The sequence below is a fragment of the Ceratotherium simum genome, chromosome 15 (assembly GCF_057802395.1).
Source record: "Ceratotherium simum simum isolate JZ-2026a chromosome 15, ASM5780239v1, whole genome shotgun sequence".
NCBI lineage: Eukaryota > Metazoa > Chordata > Mammalia > Perissodactyla > Rhinocerotidae > Ceratotherium > Ceratotherium simum.
Genome location: NC_141914.1, coordinates 51,011,893 through 51,028,185, shown reverse-complemented (window position 1 = coordinate 51,028,185; position 16,293 = coordinate 51,011,893). Strand labels below are relative to the sequence as shown.

Sequence of the window (16,293 nt, the reverse complement as noted above, 5' to 3'; positions counted from 1 at the left end):
TTTGTCTTGTCCTGAGATATTTAAAGAAAAATACTGGAATTCAGAATACTTTTAGTGGTATGTGAGGGAAGTGGGATATAAAATTGGTATCATCTAAGGAAGTTTTCATTGGTTTCCATGATCATGGTATTCAGGAACTACTGTAAAATAACCAAAAACTCATTTTCCAGTATATTTCCTTTTGATTGCTTCTTATTACCTCAGGTTGCATATCTTCCTTGGGCCTTTTCCCCCATCGTCTCTAAAGTTTCTTCCAGTTTTATGATTCTCTTATGTATTCCATTTCAGACTTGTGTATCTTCTTTCTTGCAGTTAGTTCTTTGGTAGCTGTAGCTGATCCTCCTCCTCCTCCTCCTCCTCCTCCTCCCTCCTCCTCCTCCTTCCTCCTCCTCCTTCCTCCTCCTCCTCTTCCTCCTCCTCCTCCTCTTCCTCCTCCTCCTCTTACTACTCCTCCTCCTCCTCTTCCTCCTCCTCCTCTTCCTCCTCCTCTTCCTCCTCCTCCTCCTCCTCCTCCTCCTCCTCCTCCTCCTTCCTCCTCTTACTCCTCCTCCTCTTCCTTCCTCCTCCTCCTCCGCCTCCTCCTCCTCTTCCTGCTCCTCCTCCTCTTCCTCCTCCTCCTCCTCCTCCACCACCACTTCCTCCTCCTTTGCTGACCTTCCATAGCCCCTTGGAGACACTCAGGTTTACTTCCCTCCTCCAGGGACTAGCCTGCTTTTCTGGCCTTCCGACTGGCCCCACTCTGAGAGTCAGTGATGAAATGGAAACTTGGGAAACATCCCTCGGATGTTGCCTACTTAAACGTGGATTCCTTAGCTTTACTTATTTAATTTCGGATAGAAGTTATAAAGGATAAAATCATTTTATACAGATAATTTTTAAAAATTTCTTTAAAGATACTTTTTTAAAAAAATGAGTCTTTAGAAATATGAACTCACGCTATTTCCCCTTACTCACCCCCATTCTAAACCAACATTTGCTATTTAAAACTAAGCCTGTTTTTTTTCTTGGCACAAGGAGGAGGACTTCGTATGGTCTTATCATTCCATCTAGGCTTCTTATCCAAGCAACACCACTTATAAGGCCAGTGGTATTTGTCAAGGTGATAGCCATGATTCTATGCCTTTGTATATCAAGTCTGGCGTGGAACTTTTTCAGGCGAGGGTCGCTAAACGATATAGTATATTTGAGTATAGAAAAAAATTTGAGTGTACAAAAGAACTTGTTTCATTGGTTCTTTTATACCTACGGTTGTGAAAATAGGTATTGTATGATTTTTTATAACTATCTTTACATATATAAAGATATATATAAAAATATGTGTGGGTAAATACATAATTTGTGTACCTTAATAAGTGAGCTTATGACGTGGTAGATTTATGGCCATGAGAGTATGTTAAAGAAAAAATTATTCATGACCCTTGCTAAAGAATGGTAAGGCAGACTTTATTCAAGACCATTGCAATGGGTGTAGGGACCACTACAATGGGGTTTTGCAGTGGGGGAAAGAGATTGAGCTCAACTCTGAATATAATAAGGAAAAGTGGGAATTTATAGCCAAGGAGCAAGGTGGGGGTCAGTGGATGGAATATTATTGAGGAAACAACAGGTATAAGGGGATTTTGGCTAAATCGACCTAACAGGATTCTTGCTGACAGCAGGCCAGGGTGATCAGTCATCACCTGGGTATGGTAGGGGATGAAGAACCTGATCAGATTACAGAGGGTGGGGGATTCTGGTTACCCTGACTTAGCAGAATTCTTGCTAAAACTGGACAATGAAAAGATGAACACAGCTCAAAAGTCAGGGCCTAGCTGAGAAGAGTTGAACTCTGTCAAGTTAAGTTTCAATCGGTCAACAGAACTGATAGCCCTCTCCCACACTGATTTCTTTTCTTCACCCTCAGACAATATCGTCGCTACTCCTTTGAAATTATTTAATCATCAGTTATCTGCCTTTCAGCAAATTCAGTTTTCTCACTTCACAGACTTGATACTCCTTTATTTTTTTCCTTAAAGTTTGAGATATTCAGAAAAACCCGTAAGTATACTACCATATTAATAACTCATTGTGTACCCTTTTTAGTCTTTTTCTATACATGTATAGTGTCTTGAAAATTAAATGACATGTTGCTGCCTAATTTTGCAGCTCATTTGACTAAACATATTGTGGAAATTTATCATATTCTTTTTTTTAACATGTAACAAATTCATAAGGCTTAACATTTAACAAGTATAGAAAAGGTAGAGTGAAACTGTCTTCCTCCTATCCTGAAAAACATTTTTAATGGCCGCACAACAGTACATCATAAGGATGTATGTACCACGTATCATTTTTAGCCCATCTCCAATTGTTGACATCCGTGGGTGGGTTTGTTGTTACTGTTTGGGTTTGGTTTGGTTTGGTTATTTATAAACACTGTGGTTGAACAGTCTTGCAGAAACAACTTTGGGTCAATTTGGGGGTTTTTTTTAGGATAAATTTCTTTAATTTCCTTCCTTTCCTGATTTCTTTCTCTTTTGTCACCTTCTCTTTTTCCTGCCCCTGAATGCATTTATCACTCAAGCCTCAACTCTGTTCCTTTGCCTTTACCTAGCACTTCTTAATATTATCAGGCATCCATGCTCAGTGGATGCCTATCCCTTCCCTGTATTCTCTCATCTCTCCAGGTGCTATCTGAAAGATCCTGTCCAGAAGATAAATCTTTATCTCTTCCCTTTACAAATATCCCCATATTTTCAGCTGAACCATCTGTTTTATATCTTTGAGCTTTAGAGATTTAATCTGAATGGTGATCCTGCAGCTAAAAAGCTTTGAAAACTGCTATACTAAAGGGCCTCATAAGCATTACCTCTAAATTTCACTGACAAAAAAACAAACGGGGGTGGGGTCATATTGTCTGGAGTCAGAGTGGGACTGGGTTAACAGCTCTCAGTGATTGTTCTGAGAATTACTATCAGGTTGCTATTTTGAGCCTGTGTTTTGGCTCTGGTAGATAAAGGTATTTTTCTATGTCTTTTTACAAGTTATTAAAACCTGTACTTATATAGAAGTTTTAGTAATTTATATGTAATATTTTGGTTATAGATCTTAAAGTTCTGGACCATATGGGTCTCAAAAAATGACCAAGGTATACACATTAATTCTTCTTGATCATATTCTGTAGTCTCTAAGTATCGTGAAAAATATAAATTCCTATTTATATATTTATTTGGGGGAAATGATTGGGTTAAATCAGATTTCTGAGAATAGAGGTGCTTGCTTTGTAAAGTTTTAAAATAGAGATAGCATCAAAATAACATCAAGGTTTTCTTTTCACTTTTCTTTGCAGGGATGGAAAATAAAGGGAAGCAGTGTTTTATCGTATGTATTTCAGCAAGCCTTCTGAAATTTAACTAGAAATATGACTGCTCTTTCTTCAGAGAACTGCTCTTTTCAGTACCAGTTACATCAAACAAATCAGCCCCTAGATGGAAACTGTCTCCTATTCTTGATTATACTCGGGAAAATATTATTAAATATCCTCACATTAGTAATGAGAAGAAAAAACACCTATCAGAATTTTATGGAGTACTTTTGCATTTCACTAACGTTCATCGATCTTTTACTTTTGGTAAACATTTCCATTATATCCTATTTCAGGGATTTTGTACTTTTAGGCATTAGGTTTACTACATACCACATCTGCCTATTTACTCAAATTATTTCTTTTACTTATGGCTTTTTGCATTATCCAGTTTTCCTGATAGCTTGTGTAGACTATTATTTGAATTTCTCTAAAACCACCAAGCTTCCATTTAAGTGTCAAAAATTCTTTTATTTTTTTACAGTAATTTTAATTTGGATTTCAGTCCTTGCTTATGTTTTAGGAGATCCAACTATCTACCAAAGCCTAAAGGCACAGAACGTTTATTCTCATCAATGTCCTTTCTACATTAGCAGTCAGAGTTACTGGCTGTCATTTTTCATTGTGGTGATTTTATTTATGGCTTTTACAACCTCTTGGTCAGAAGTTATTACCTTGATACAGGCTATGAGGGTAACTTCCTATATGAATGAGACTATTTTATATTTTCCCTTTTCATCCCACTCTAGTTATACTGTGAGCTCTAAAAAAATACTCTTGCCTAAGTTCATTATCTGTTTTCTTGGTACCTGGTTACCATTTGTACTTCTTCAAGTAATTATCCTTTTACTTAAAGTACAGATTCCAGCATATATTGAGATGAACATTCCGTGGTTATACTTTGTCAATAGTTTTCTCATTGCTACCGTTTATTGGTTTAATTGTCACAAGCTTGATTTACGAGACATAGCATTACCTGTGGATCCCTTTGTCAACTGGAAATGCTGCTTCATTCCACTTACAATTCATAATCTTGAGCAAATTGAAAAGCCTATATCAATAATAATTTAATGTTTCCTTGTTAAAACTAATTAAAACTTACAACTAAAAAAAAAAATCTTACAACTACAATAAGAATCATAATTTTGTGAAGAAGAAAGGATGATGACTCAGGACATGTAAGGAACGAACTGAACTGAAGCTTTCCCCTCACCTAACTTTAATACCTTTTCAGAATGTGTCTTTTGGGACTATGATATTATTTTTTTTAAACAAAATCCAAGAAAATTTTTATACCTGTTCAGGAACACTCATGTTAAAAATATTCATTTGTTAACAAAAGTGAAACGAGTTAACATTTGGCCATACTGATGTTGGTGTTACCCAAAAAACTACTGGATGCAAACTGTTATGTAAACCTGAGATTCACTGCCAACTTTAAGATATGAACTTTAATAAACATTTTTATGAAAATTCAGAGCAAGAAAATTAAGATGGTTTTCTTAAAATGATTTGGTATAAATATTCTTTAATGTAAGAGGAAGATTAGCTCAATTTAAATTTAGCTTATTTTTAAAAATATATCTCTGTTTTTTTTTTTTTTTAAAGATTTTATTTATTCATTTTTTTTCCCCCCAAAGCCCCAGTAGATAGTTGCATGTCATAGGTTCACATCCTTCTAGTTGCTGTACGTGGGACTCGGCCTCGCGTTGGACGGAGAAGTGGTGCCTCGGGGCGCGCCCGGGATCCGAACCCGGGCCGCCAGCATCAGAGCACGTGCACTTAACCGCTAAGCCACGGAGCCGGCCCTGTTCTTTTTTTTTATAATTTTATTTATTTATTTTTCCCCCCAAAGCCCCAGTAGATAGTTGTATGTCATAGCTGCACATCCTTCTAGCTGCTGTATGTGGGACGCGGGCTCGGCGTGGCCAGAGAAGCAGTGTGTCGGTGCGCACCCAGGATCCGAACCCAGGCCGCCAGTGGCGGAGCGCACGCACTTAACCGCTAAGCCACGGGGCCGGCCCTATATCTCTGTTCTTAATGCAGCTATTCTGGAAGAAAAATTTTGGTTGCTCAACTTACAAAACTGGGAGTAGTGACTAGGTCTCTTTCCATGACATACCAGGTTCATTTTCAGTTATAACTTCTATGTCACATACTTGCATGTCAAATCACAATCACATTGGCAACATACCACACTGTAAAAGTAAAGTTAAGTTTCTTATCCTCAGCACTATTTGACATTTTGGGTTGGATAATCCTTTGCTGTGGGAAGCTGCTCTCTGCATTGTAGGATGTTTAGCAGCATCCCTGCCCTCTACCCACTAGATGCCAGTAGCACCTCCTTCCCCAGTCATGACAATCAAAATGTCTCCAGACATTGCCATACTTCCCCCAGTGGGCAGAACTGCCCCTGGCTGAAAACTACTGCAGTAGAGCAATCTTAACGGCAGAATAATCGCAAGTCACTTTGTGAATTAAACTATACATAGATATTGTTTAATCTGTCATTGTCTGAACCTGGCCCCCTCTACTTCTGTTACTTTTCCTCTGAAAGTACTGCTTTCTAATTGGCCATAACATGGGACTGAGATATTTTTAAAGTATACTGTACTCAATTAGTAAAGATTTATACTCTGTACAGATTTTAAATCAGGAAAATTTATAACTACTTCAAACCCCTCATTAAGCTTTTTGTTTGTTTACTTAGAGTATTCCCCATGCCTCATAAGCTTAAAGAAAAAAAGAAAAATTATTCAAAAGACCAGCCAAATGGAAGAGGCTTTTATTTGTAAAGAAATGAACTTACAACTGACCTACAATATATTATTGTAATATAAACAATATAAATAAGTGATCCTGTAGGCCCACTAACCTTCCTCCAGACCTACATGAAGCAATGTTACAACAATATTCTATGTGAAAATGTGCAGGGTAACAAAGGTGCAATTACAAGCAAGTTTAAGCAGCAGAGTATAAGGTGCTTTAATTTAACAGTTAATGTCGCCATCAACAAACATCTGAATGCTCAATTTTACTTCACTGAATACAGACACAACAAATATGAAAATCTAAAATTCATACACATGCTACTTGTTAATATGAAAGTGCTTTCTCTTTTTTAAAAAAATACACCAAATGGACAATCTTTTTACATAGATCATGGTGTGCTCTTATAATGCAAAATTAACTTCATTTTCAGGTTATACATTTTAAAACTGTAGCTACAGACACCAATCTAGGAACACTAATGCTAAGAGTGCTAAAACTATTTCATTTCCTGTAAGGAGGACTCTAATACAATATCCAATGTAAAGAATACATCTACATATAATGTTAACATTTGTATTCTGTAAAGATAAAAAATGTTTTCTTTCCCCTTGGTGATGCTCTTCATCCTGGGAGGATCAGCTTTTGAGGTTTTAATAATATGAAAGTCCTGTTTTAGGACAATAGGAGGAACCAAAAGGGGGAATTAAAAAAAAAAAAGTTAACACATGCTTGAAGCATCAAAAATAAAAATTAAAAAAAAAGTTTTTCAAAACAATTTGCCTTTGTTAAAACAACAAAAAATTTTTTTTAACAAGAAGACAAAAAGCACTAATTCAACAAAGAGGCTTGAAATAAATGCCTGCCACCAGTGTCAGTTTCCATCCTGCACACTGCTGTCTACAACTCCAGCCTTCATGAGCTCATGCCTTACTCTGAGGATAGTTTTTGGAACTTACTTTAACTTTTTTTCCTATGGAAAAAGTAAGTTAAACTTACTTTAACTTTTCCTCAATCAAAATCAAGACCAAGCTTTTGATTGAGGTAATTGGGAATCTGGCTAAACATCTCAGAAATTAGACATCCGAAATTATATCTTTGCACACTCCGCTGACTTTTTAAAATTTAAGAATACATATACAAAAAGTATTTATGCAATAGATATTTTAACAGCATAAAATATTTGAAAAATTAGTTGAATTAAAACATTTTAAAAGTACATTTTAACCAGTACAATGGGAAAATTTTTTAAATCCAGATTGGTTATTTGGATGTCAGTGTTCCTAATTTCAATCAGTTTGTTATACATTCTAATCTAACATGTATTTGGACATGTTCCTGCTTTAAAAAGCTGTGACTATGATGCATAAAAGATCTTTATAATATTAGATATTTTCATTTTGTATCTTTATGGAGAGCATTAGTATCAAGTGATATTACTATGTAAAGCTGTGTCAATAGGAATTAACAACATAATTCACAGAATCCCCCAGTAGTAAGGAACCTTTACTCAATAATCCATCCCATTCAATGTTTACTCCTCAAATAACTTGTCAATTCAAGCATGGAACTGTTTTATGTTTACCAGTTCTGCTTTTTAAAGGAAACCCTTTTACTATGTAATATATGTGTGCTTTCTAAAAAGTAGATATTTGTAATAAGGATAAATTTTATTTTGTGTGATCTTTCTTGCTTTAAAACAAAATAACAAACCTGTTCAGCAATCTCCTTTGAGATTTTTCAGTTTCAGAAAATTACTTCACTGCCAATACTGGGTGTAAAGCTGTTGTACTTAAAAATATATAGTAAATCAGCACCAGCTTCTTTTTACTGTTCTGTCACACACCCTGCATAGCAACACCTCTGGATTAGATTCATATATCAAAATAATTCTTAGAAATAGGGGCTGTCACAACAGTTTCAAAATGTAAATCCTTAATGTTAGGTACCCTTAATTGTGTAATCTATATGGTTGATTTGATGTTTAATATGTGAAATGTGTTGTAGGAACTGTGAGGAAATTCACTTAGACCTCTTACATGTCATCTAGCCTCATCCTTTACCCAAAGCATAAAAACTTCCCTCTCAGTTCCAATTTTACGTTCAGTACATTAAGTAATAATAATTATGTCCAGGTTTGTTTAAGCCACAAAATTTTGTTTGGCAAGATTCTGTTTACTTATTACTAGTTCCTTAAGTCATGTGCACCACACTACACATAGTAAATGTTCAAATGGTTTGCTAAATGCATGGATAAATGTCATGAATGACTATGGTCACATGTGTTTATACGTTCAGTGGTTAACTAGCAAGAAACATTTAGAAAAATGGCCTCATTTGCTTGTCTGTATAAATTTTCTACCTTAATCTTTAGGAGAACAAAGACTGTAGGTGACCCAGGAAATGGATACCTTAATAAATAATTATCTTTCAGCAAAAGCTCTTAAGTATGAAATGAACACCATTAAAAAGAGAAAGAATTAAGTAGGCGCAACTTTAAAAATACCCCATTATGTGGCCTAGAGTCGTAGTTTTAGAGCTGGGAGGTACCTTAAAGATGATTTAAACCAAAATCCCCATTTCGAGTAGTATAGGCTCCGTACTGCAGACTCAGAAGAGGAAACAGGTGAAGAGCTAAGTAACCACCTAAGGTGTCACACAGCTAATTCACCAACTGCAGTAAAACCCCAGTCTCCCAGCCAGTGTTATATCTTCATTAGTCTGTTAATTTAATGATTATGTTCATCTATTATTAACTACTTGAGTATATTATTTAGTATTACCTAAAACAAGAATTACAACTTTTAACACGGCATTCTAAACAAAGATTTTAAGCAGTGGACACTTCTGGTTTGCTTGAGGCAAGACTAAAAAAGTTTCTTCTTTCTAAAACAGGTTGATGTTTATTTCAGTACCAGCCCCACCACTCTTTTATAAATACCAACTTCTTCACCTCCATCAATTAAAGCTCCATAAAATATGAATTTAACACTGATAATATTCCCTAAAGTATAACTTTTAAGCCAATAAATGATGGCTACTATCAATCCTTAAGATTACTGGAGTCAATTTAAATAGCTGGTCTAAAAGGACTTACTACATTACTCTTATATTTAAAACTATGTATGCCATGTTAGCATAACTGTTTTAAATTTATACTGATTTTTTTTCCAAATTAAAATTCATTCATTACTTCTTTTAAACAATACATTTTAAAACCTTTGCACAGGTTTTCTTTCTATGGATTCATACTGACGCCACCAGTTATCAGTGAGAGCAACTGTACTTTTCAAAGGCAGTAGAAAAAAATATTTTTCTAATGTACCTCTTCTCCAACATCTGCGATTAAAATTGTCTTTAAATAAAATTAAATGTTTACAAGTTATAAAAAGGGAAAAATGCAACATTCATGGAAAACATTTCCCAAAAGGTTCCATAAACATGGCACTTAAGAGGGGTGTGTTGCTGTGTGAGAGCAGACAGGGAGAGCTTCCATTAGAGAAGCTGGGCTCCAGACCGGAAAAGGAGGGTGGTCACTCCCATTTAACGTACGTGTACTAAAGTGAAAGTTCAGAAGAAGCCAAGCATTTTGCTCTGGAATATGATGGCAATAATTATATTTGTAGTAGTGCTTTACAACTTCCAAATAAAAGCTTTCTATAGTATTATTTTAAAATAGATTAAATAAGCTCTAAAAAATAATATGTAAAACTTTAAAATTCTTAAAAATTCACGAAACTTTTCAAAGAAGATAATACAATTTTAAACATTTTTTATTGAAGAAATGGCTTGTATTGCTGCTGTGAAGGAAACTATATAGTGATGCATTTTATGAACTTCTAACAAAAGAGGAATATCTTCCCAAAGAATTTTTTAAGATGTACGGCTTATAATAGGTTGAAATTAAACTCTAGTAAGATTGCATATTTACTTTTCCTAATACTATATTTGTGCTTATCTAAATTGAATCACAATTTTTAAGATGAAATCAAATGCTTCTAAATAGATTCATAAAATACCAATATGGGTGAATGTGGACTAAACAGTTCATTTCATGATCCACACTACTGTGCATCAAAGAAAGAGAGGTAGGTGTGTTCACTGAAATCCACATTAATAAAGAGAAGCCTATAGCTCTTAGTCATCCAATGCTTAGACTGAGACACAACCTAACAAATAAAATACTACCTTAAAAATGCCTTTCTTTATAACAGTCTACAAGGTTGATTCAACTATGTGGTATCTGAAAATGGATCCTCTCTCCTCTTAAATTCTGATAACTCAATCATAACAATTAACCTTTGAGTTTTTGACAAATGTTCTCCAACTATAACATAATAGTTGTCACCTTTTCAGAAGTCAAAAATCACTAACTTATGTATCACTGGAACTATTAATATGCTCCTAAAGGCAGGATCACTTGATAGAAAGAGTGAAAGGAGTGTGATTACAGGTAGATCTTGACATAATAAAATTTATGGGATCCAATAAGATAATGGGATCCAACCATTACAATTATTATTTTGAACTACTGAAGGTCATATCTACACTACATGACCTCATTCAGTTAACTGTACTATCTATCCTCTTGGGTCTACAATGCTTTTCCTCCTAATTTGTCTCCTCTTCTACTTCCCTATCCTTCCCCCTAGAAACCCTTCCTCAAGGCCCAGCTAGTTACACATATGGTGCACAGGAAGCAGACTGAGCAAACACTGTGCATAGACGGGCCAGTTTCCACTGCCCAAAAGTTGCACTGAAACGTGATTATTAGGTATTAGAAAGTCCTGCCCCAGTTACCTCCCTAAAATTAACCCCACTACGAAATCCTCTCTAAGGATCTTCAGGCAAAGGTCTAAGAAGAAAGTTTTCATGCAGTTTCCTTGGGGCTTGAGGAGGCTTTAGGGGAGGTGAGGGGTGAGTGAGGCCCTTCCGTGCTGTCAGCTGAAGCTCGATGCCAGTTGCACGCTGGCAGCATGTCTTCCTGCCATTCACTAAGGGTGAGGATCTTCAAACCACAAAATAGAACCAGGCTCTTCTAGTTGAAAATATGTCTTTAAATGTTTTAAGAGTATATCCAGCCATTCGATGGCTGTGAGGATGGATATGGCTCTGAGGATAGCATCATTCACCTACAACTATAATAGTTTATTCTTTCCAAAATTGTTTACACACATGTAAACACAACCCAAGACTATACAATCCGTATATTGCCTCCCTACCATACTTGTGTCATGGTGGTACCAAAACCTTGCAAATGCAAATAATGGGAACAAGTCAGTAATATGGGGCACTATGACAGATTTCAATCTAAGACTGGTATTGGAATAAATGTCTGACTATAATTTCACACTGCATATATGAAGATTAACCATGTCAAAAATATTCAAAGGCATGGACACGATACTTATTTCATATAGTTCTAAGTGTTTCAACACACCAGGAAATAAACAGTGAGCTACCTAAAAAAAAATAATTTCTATTTAAAACTAGGTAAAACATGAATATTAACGTGCAAAGTGCAGAAATTTGTTCAGTGTTGAAGTGGAATTAACTAAAAAAGTGGCAGGCTTCTCGTCTGTCTCTCCCCTTCTCAAGCTTCTTCACTAGCACGTCTTTCCTCCCATTCCTCCTTCTTTACTCTTAGATGACAGCCCTTAAACTGGGACTAAAAAAAAATGTCTGTTTAGAGGATGCCACAGCAAATTAAAAGTACCATCATGGAAAGAGTTACATGCCACTTAAAAAGTGACGGGTTTTGGGACAGCACTCTGTCTCATACTATCCTGACTCTATCAAAGATGCATAGCTGTGTCAGACACAGGCCTGCACAAGGCTTGATGAAAATCCACGTCATGTATCAAGTTTTTACAAACCAGCTCTCTCAGCTTGTTTACTTTCTTTAGAACACATGGCTTAAAGCAAATAAAATTTCAAACTGGTAGAGTTTTTTTTTCCCTCAATGGGAAAAGAGTGCATCAGTTTAAAGAAGCAGGAATAACTTCCCATGTCAGCTTTCTGCTTGTCATTTCCTCTCCTTACTCAAAATCCTAAAACAATTAGTAATATGAAGGAAGATGAAAATACTAGCACTCTCCCCACCTATATCATACTAAAACTATGCTTAAAGCTCAGGAGAGAGGTGGACACCCAGTGCTATTGTCTACTTCCATTATATATAACAGGCTTTGAAACTAAGATGGTTACATCATCTAGAAAGAAACATCATCAATGAAGAAAACTACCAACTGAAAGCAAATGAGCCATTTCTAAATAAAACAACTCACTTGAAAAAAGCAAGTATATTTTCTGGGTATGTTTTGAGTGCGGACAACAGAAGATCTGGACTATTCTTAACATTATTATAAGGTTTAAGATATAAGGTGCTCTGAAATGGAAACCTCTCTTGTAAGCTTTCTTGGATACTTGACACAGTGCTAGGCACAAGGGGCTTTCGCTAAGTACATAATGACTGATACGAGAAGAGGGAGTAAATAAAAGGAGAACCTGTAACAGTTCAAAGTGAACACCTTAAAAGCTACAGATAATATAGTTATAGGAGGTAATCATTATTGCTAGGGGAGTCTATCCCCTGAAAATCAATTTTGTATTAATTCTTTGTGGATTATCTATGATCAAGTTTTAATTCCAGGGGAGATTTTCCTTTGTGCCCCCATCCCCCATACAGTGCTCCTACAATGCTTAGCCTATACTTGTGTTCTTAAATTGCAAGATGAGGGGAAAAGTCAAGCATGTGACAACTCTGTCACAATGATTAACTGCTAATATATGAAAATTGACTACAGAGTACCTACCTTTCCTTGAAACTTGAATCCAGTAATTAAAAAGGTGATATAAAGAAATATGTAACATAGACTACAAGCTATTGTAGGTCTGGAACATGAGCCTTACACTATATTACACATTCTAATCCTACACATAACTATCAGTAAACATCTTTTTTTAAAACATTACTACACAAAAGAATCCCACAAAGCATACATTCAAACAAGAGGCATCTAAAGATTAAAAAAATTACCCGCTGTATTTTTGTATAAAAATAATCAACATTCTCTAATGTACACAAAGCCAAAAGATAAATATCTGTGATGTCTTTAATGACATCTTTAGTCTTCTACTAGCTCAACACAATCCTTTTGAAAAGAGCAGTGACAATGACTGAAACCCCTGGACTCTTCCCCACTTATTGACTTTCCGCCAAATATCTATGTATGTTCCTTCAATTATTAAAACATTTCCACTGTGTGGTAAAGATAAGATTAAAAAAAAGCTTAAAACAAACTTTTCAAGTCCAGGACCATAAAGCTCTCACAGCTCCCACAATAATTTTGTTTTAGTGTCATAATTCTAAAAGAACACTAACTGTTCAGTGAAAGGTTTTGTTTCAAAATTTTTTCCCCTAAAACGTGTACATACAAAATTAGATCTGATTATCCAAGAGATTCACTTGGTAAGTGCTTTGCAGGAAGCATGCAAGGGTTTAGTCAAGGAAAAAGGAATGTGCATTCTAGCTAGACCCAGCATGTTCAACTTTAGAAAAAATCCAATGACCGACCACATATCCGCTACAAGCTATTGCCTTGCCAGCAAAGGCTGTGCACTAACTGATTCATAAGGTGTAATCATATTGTGCCTTCATCAATGCAGAGGCGCAGAGAGATGTGAAAGATAATTAATGTGAATCAGTACTCTCTAAGAGTCAAATTATTTGTAGATTAGTCCTCATTTTTTAGGCCAATTTAATGGATTTTTTCCCCTTTTTCTAGTATGCATAAAACTGGGAAAAATACTTCAGCAGAACATTAATGCTATCTGAAATACTTCCATTGTATAATATATTCCTTATGATGTCCTATCTTTTGAAAATATCCCTTGGGGTGAAAAAGAGCAGCATTTATCACTCCTACATCAGAGTTTCTCAACCTTGGCACTACCAACATTTTGGAGCGGAAAGCTCTTTGTTGTGGAGGGCTGTCCTGTGCATTGTAGGATATTTGGCAACATCCCTGTCCTCCAGGCACTAGGTACCAATAGCAACTCTCCCTCACTACCCCCAAGCTATGACAACAAAATGTCCCCCAACATTGCCAAATGTTCCCCAGGGAGTAAAACTGACCTCCGTTGAGAACCACTGCTCTAAACGTACAAACGCTTACAGGAAAACTAACTTTCTCAGTCACACCAAATTCTTGGTCAAGCTTCGAATAGAAACCAACTCTTCTGACTTCCAGATCAGTATTACTCATGCTAGAATGCAATCTTTTTTATAGACAAAGCAATTGTCTAATAGACATGTTTTTTAAAATGCACAATGATATCTCATTGCATACAATTCCAGTCACTGGACTACTAAATTATATCTCTCATGACAACCTATAGAAAACTTATAGGGTAGAAAAATGTATAAGAAAACTGAATCAAAAGAGGAGAAATGTAAATTATTAAATTACTTTTAAAAGGATTCTTTATATTAATGATAAACATCACCTTTAAAAAATTATCTAGTATAACACGTTTCTTTGAAAAATATCATGGCCCTCTACAGCAAGTCTTTCAATGTTGTAACCTGTGAAATTAATTTCACCAATGTTGGCTAATTATGAAAATGTATGTTGAATTACCATATCTGTAAAAGAAATGTCAGCTTTTGATGCAGAGATCCCAATGTGGTTGGCTATCCATCACAGTAAGTGATATTCTAGGCCAACTTGAGCCTTTACCTTACAAGTTTGTTTAAGAAGAGTAAAACTGCTGTTATTGCAAAGCCTCATGATACTGTTAGGATTCCTTCAGAGAGTTGATGCGTGCACAGATCTTTAGGGCCGGGCCTAGCTTGATATTCATTGCACTCATGAGGTGGTCTTCTTTTAGCAAGAGAAGGGCCTGTCCATCAATCTCCTGTGCTCTGAACTCATCTGCGATATCCTGGCAGCCTGGAATTTCATCAGAGCAAGGAAGTTAGAATTAATACACAACAATTAGACGTTACTCATAACAGTCACAGTTATGCTCTTACTGGGTCTGAGTATCTGAAATACAGGGTGAGAAACAAATGAAATTTATTTATTGTAGTCTTGGGTTCACTCCTGAAGAAGTGAGTATTTCTTGATATTCTGAAAATAAGAATTAATTCAAAATCCAGGTGAAGCAATTTACTTACAATTCTTGTTCTAAAAATATTACAGAAATAATTAGTAAGTCAGGTAAAATGTACAGATTGATCAGTCTAGATATAACATACTTTCACAAAAAGGAAGATGGTGTCACCTCAAAGCATGCCACACATATAACAAGTTTGGATTAACTAGTTATTATACCTCATGAACTCATCTTGGTATAATATGTCCTTCACACACAGGTACACAGGAATAAAATATATGTTCTGCCATTTAAGTAACAATTTAGAAATATCTTCTCAAGTACTAGAGTACCACTTTCATTATCATTTGTACCTTATTCTAATTTACAACCTTCAATTGCCAAGCATATCTAAAACATTTTTATTGTTCACTCACACATAACCAAACCATCAAGACTGTAGTATCAATCTACTGCAACGCTGATGAAATGTATTACACTCTCCATTTGTAATTTCAACTTCAAATCTTAGTAACACTGGATTTGTCTCCCCTTTGATAAGAAAACACTATTTCTCATTGAAATTACGAGCTTGCTGGCTAATCTCTTGCCAAATAATCAATATTTTAGCTCTTAGTCTAAACCAGGTGCTGTAGCAGGTAAGAACGCTAGCATCTACTTGAACCTCAAACGTTTTTTTATCATCTACCAAATTTTGCACAGCCGGGTTACTCACTAAACTTCCGCACCAAGGGTAAAGACATCACAGGGAAAGTAATGAACTAAGGAGCCAAGAGAGGAGAAAATGAAAAAATGTGGAAACCTCCTTATAAGAGACAGTAAAATTACAAAAATGAAATTAAGAATAAAAACTAACAGCTTAACGTCTTTCTATTTTATTCAAATCAGCATTCTAAGGGAAAAGACAAAGATACAGAAATGGTTACATTATACCTTTGGATACCACAACTTTGCTGGAATGATTATCTTTCTATTGCAAATGTATCATCCTCTTGTTTATAGAAGATAATGATGTCACCCCTATAACCCAAACACAAAGCACTGTAGGTGCTAAATACATG

At 35.6% G+C, this 16,293-nt stretch overlaps 2 protein-coding genes across 15 annotated transcripts in view; one reads left to right on the top strand and one right to left on the bottom strand.

The window, feature by feature from the left end:
* The window catches only part of GPR160 (G protein-coupled receptor 160), a 38,973-nt gene extending 34,153 nt beyond the window's left edge, over positions 1-4,820 (top strand). For 4 of the 7 annotated variants that reach the window (XM_087440045.1, XM_087440042.1, XM_087440044.1 and 1 more), the window contains one exon: positions 3,329-4,820. In XM_087440045.1, coding sequence (XP_087296171.1) covers positions 3,401-4,414 — 1,014 coding nt within the window. In that variant the 5' untranslated portion in view covers positions 3,329-3,400 and the 3' untranslated portion in view covers positions 4,415-4,820. Of the gene's footprint in view, positions 1-1,903; positions 2,038-3,084; positions 3,128-3,328 lie in introns of all 7 variants that reach the window. The other 3 variants (XM_087440046.1, XM_087440048.1, XM_087440047.1) reach the window with 2 other exon arrangements.
* Positions 4,821-6,111: 1,291 nt separating this feature from the next.
* Positions 6,112-16,293, bottom strand: part of PHC3 (polyhomeotic homolog 3) — a 77,283-nt gene continuing 67,101 nt past the window's right edge. For 7 of the 8 annotated variants that reach the window (XM_014783194.2, XM_004424755.3, XM_087440038.1 and 4 more), the window contains one exon: positions 6,112-15,066. In XM_014783194.2, coding sequence (XP_014638680.1) covers positions 14,912-15,066 — 155 coding nt within the window. In that variant the 3' untranslated portion in view covers positions 6,112-14,911. The remainder of the gene's footprint in view (positions 15,067-16,293) is intronic. The other variant, XR_015554505.1, reaches the window with a different exon arrangement.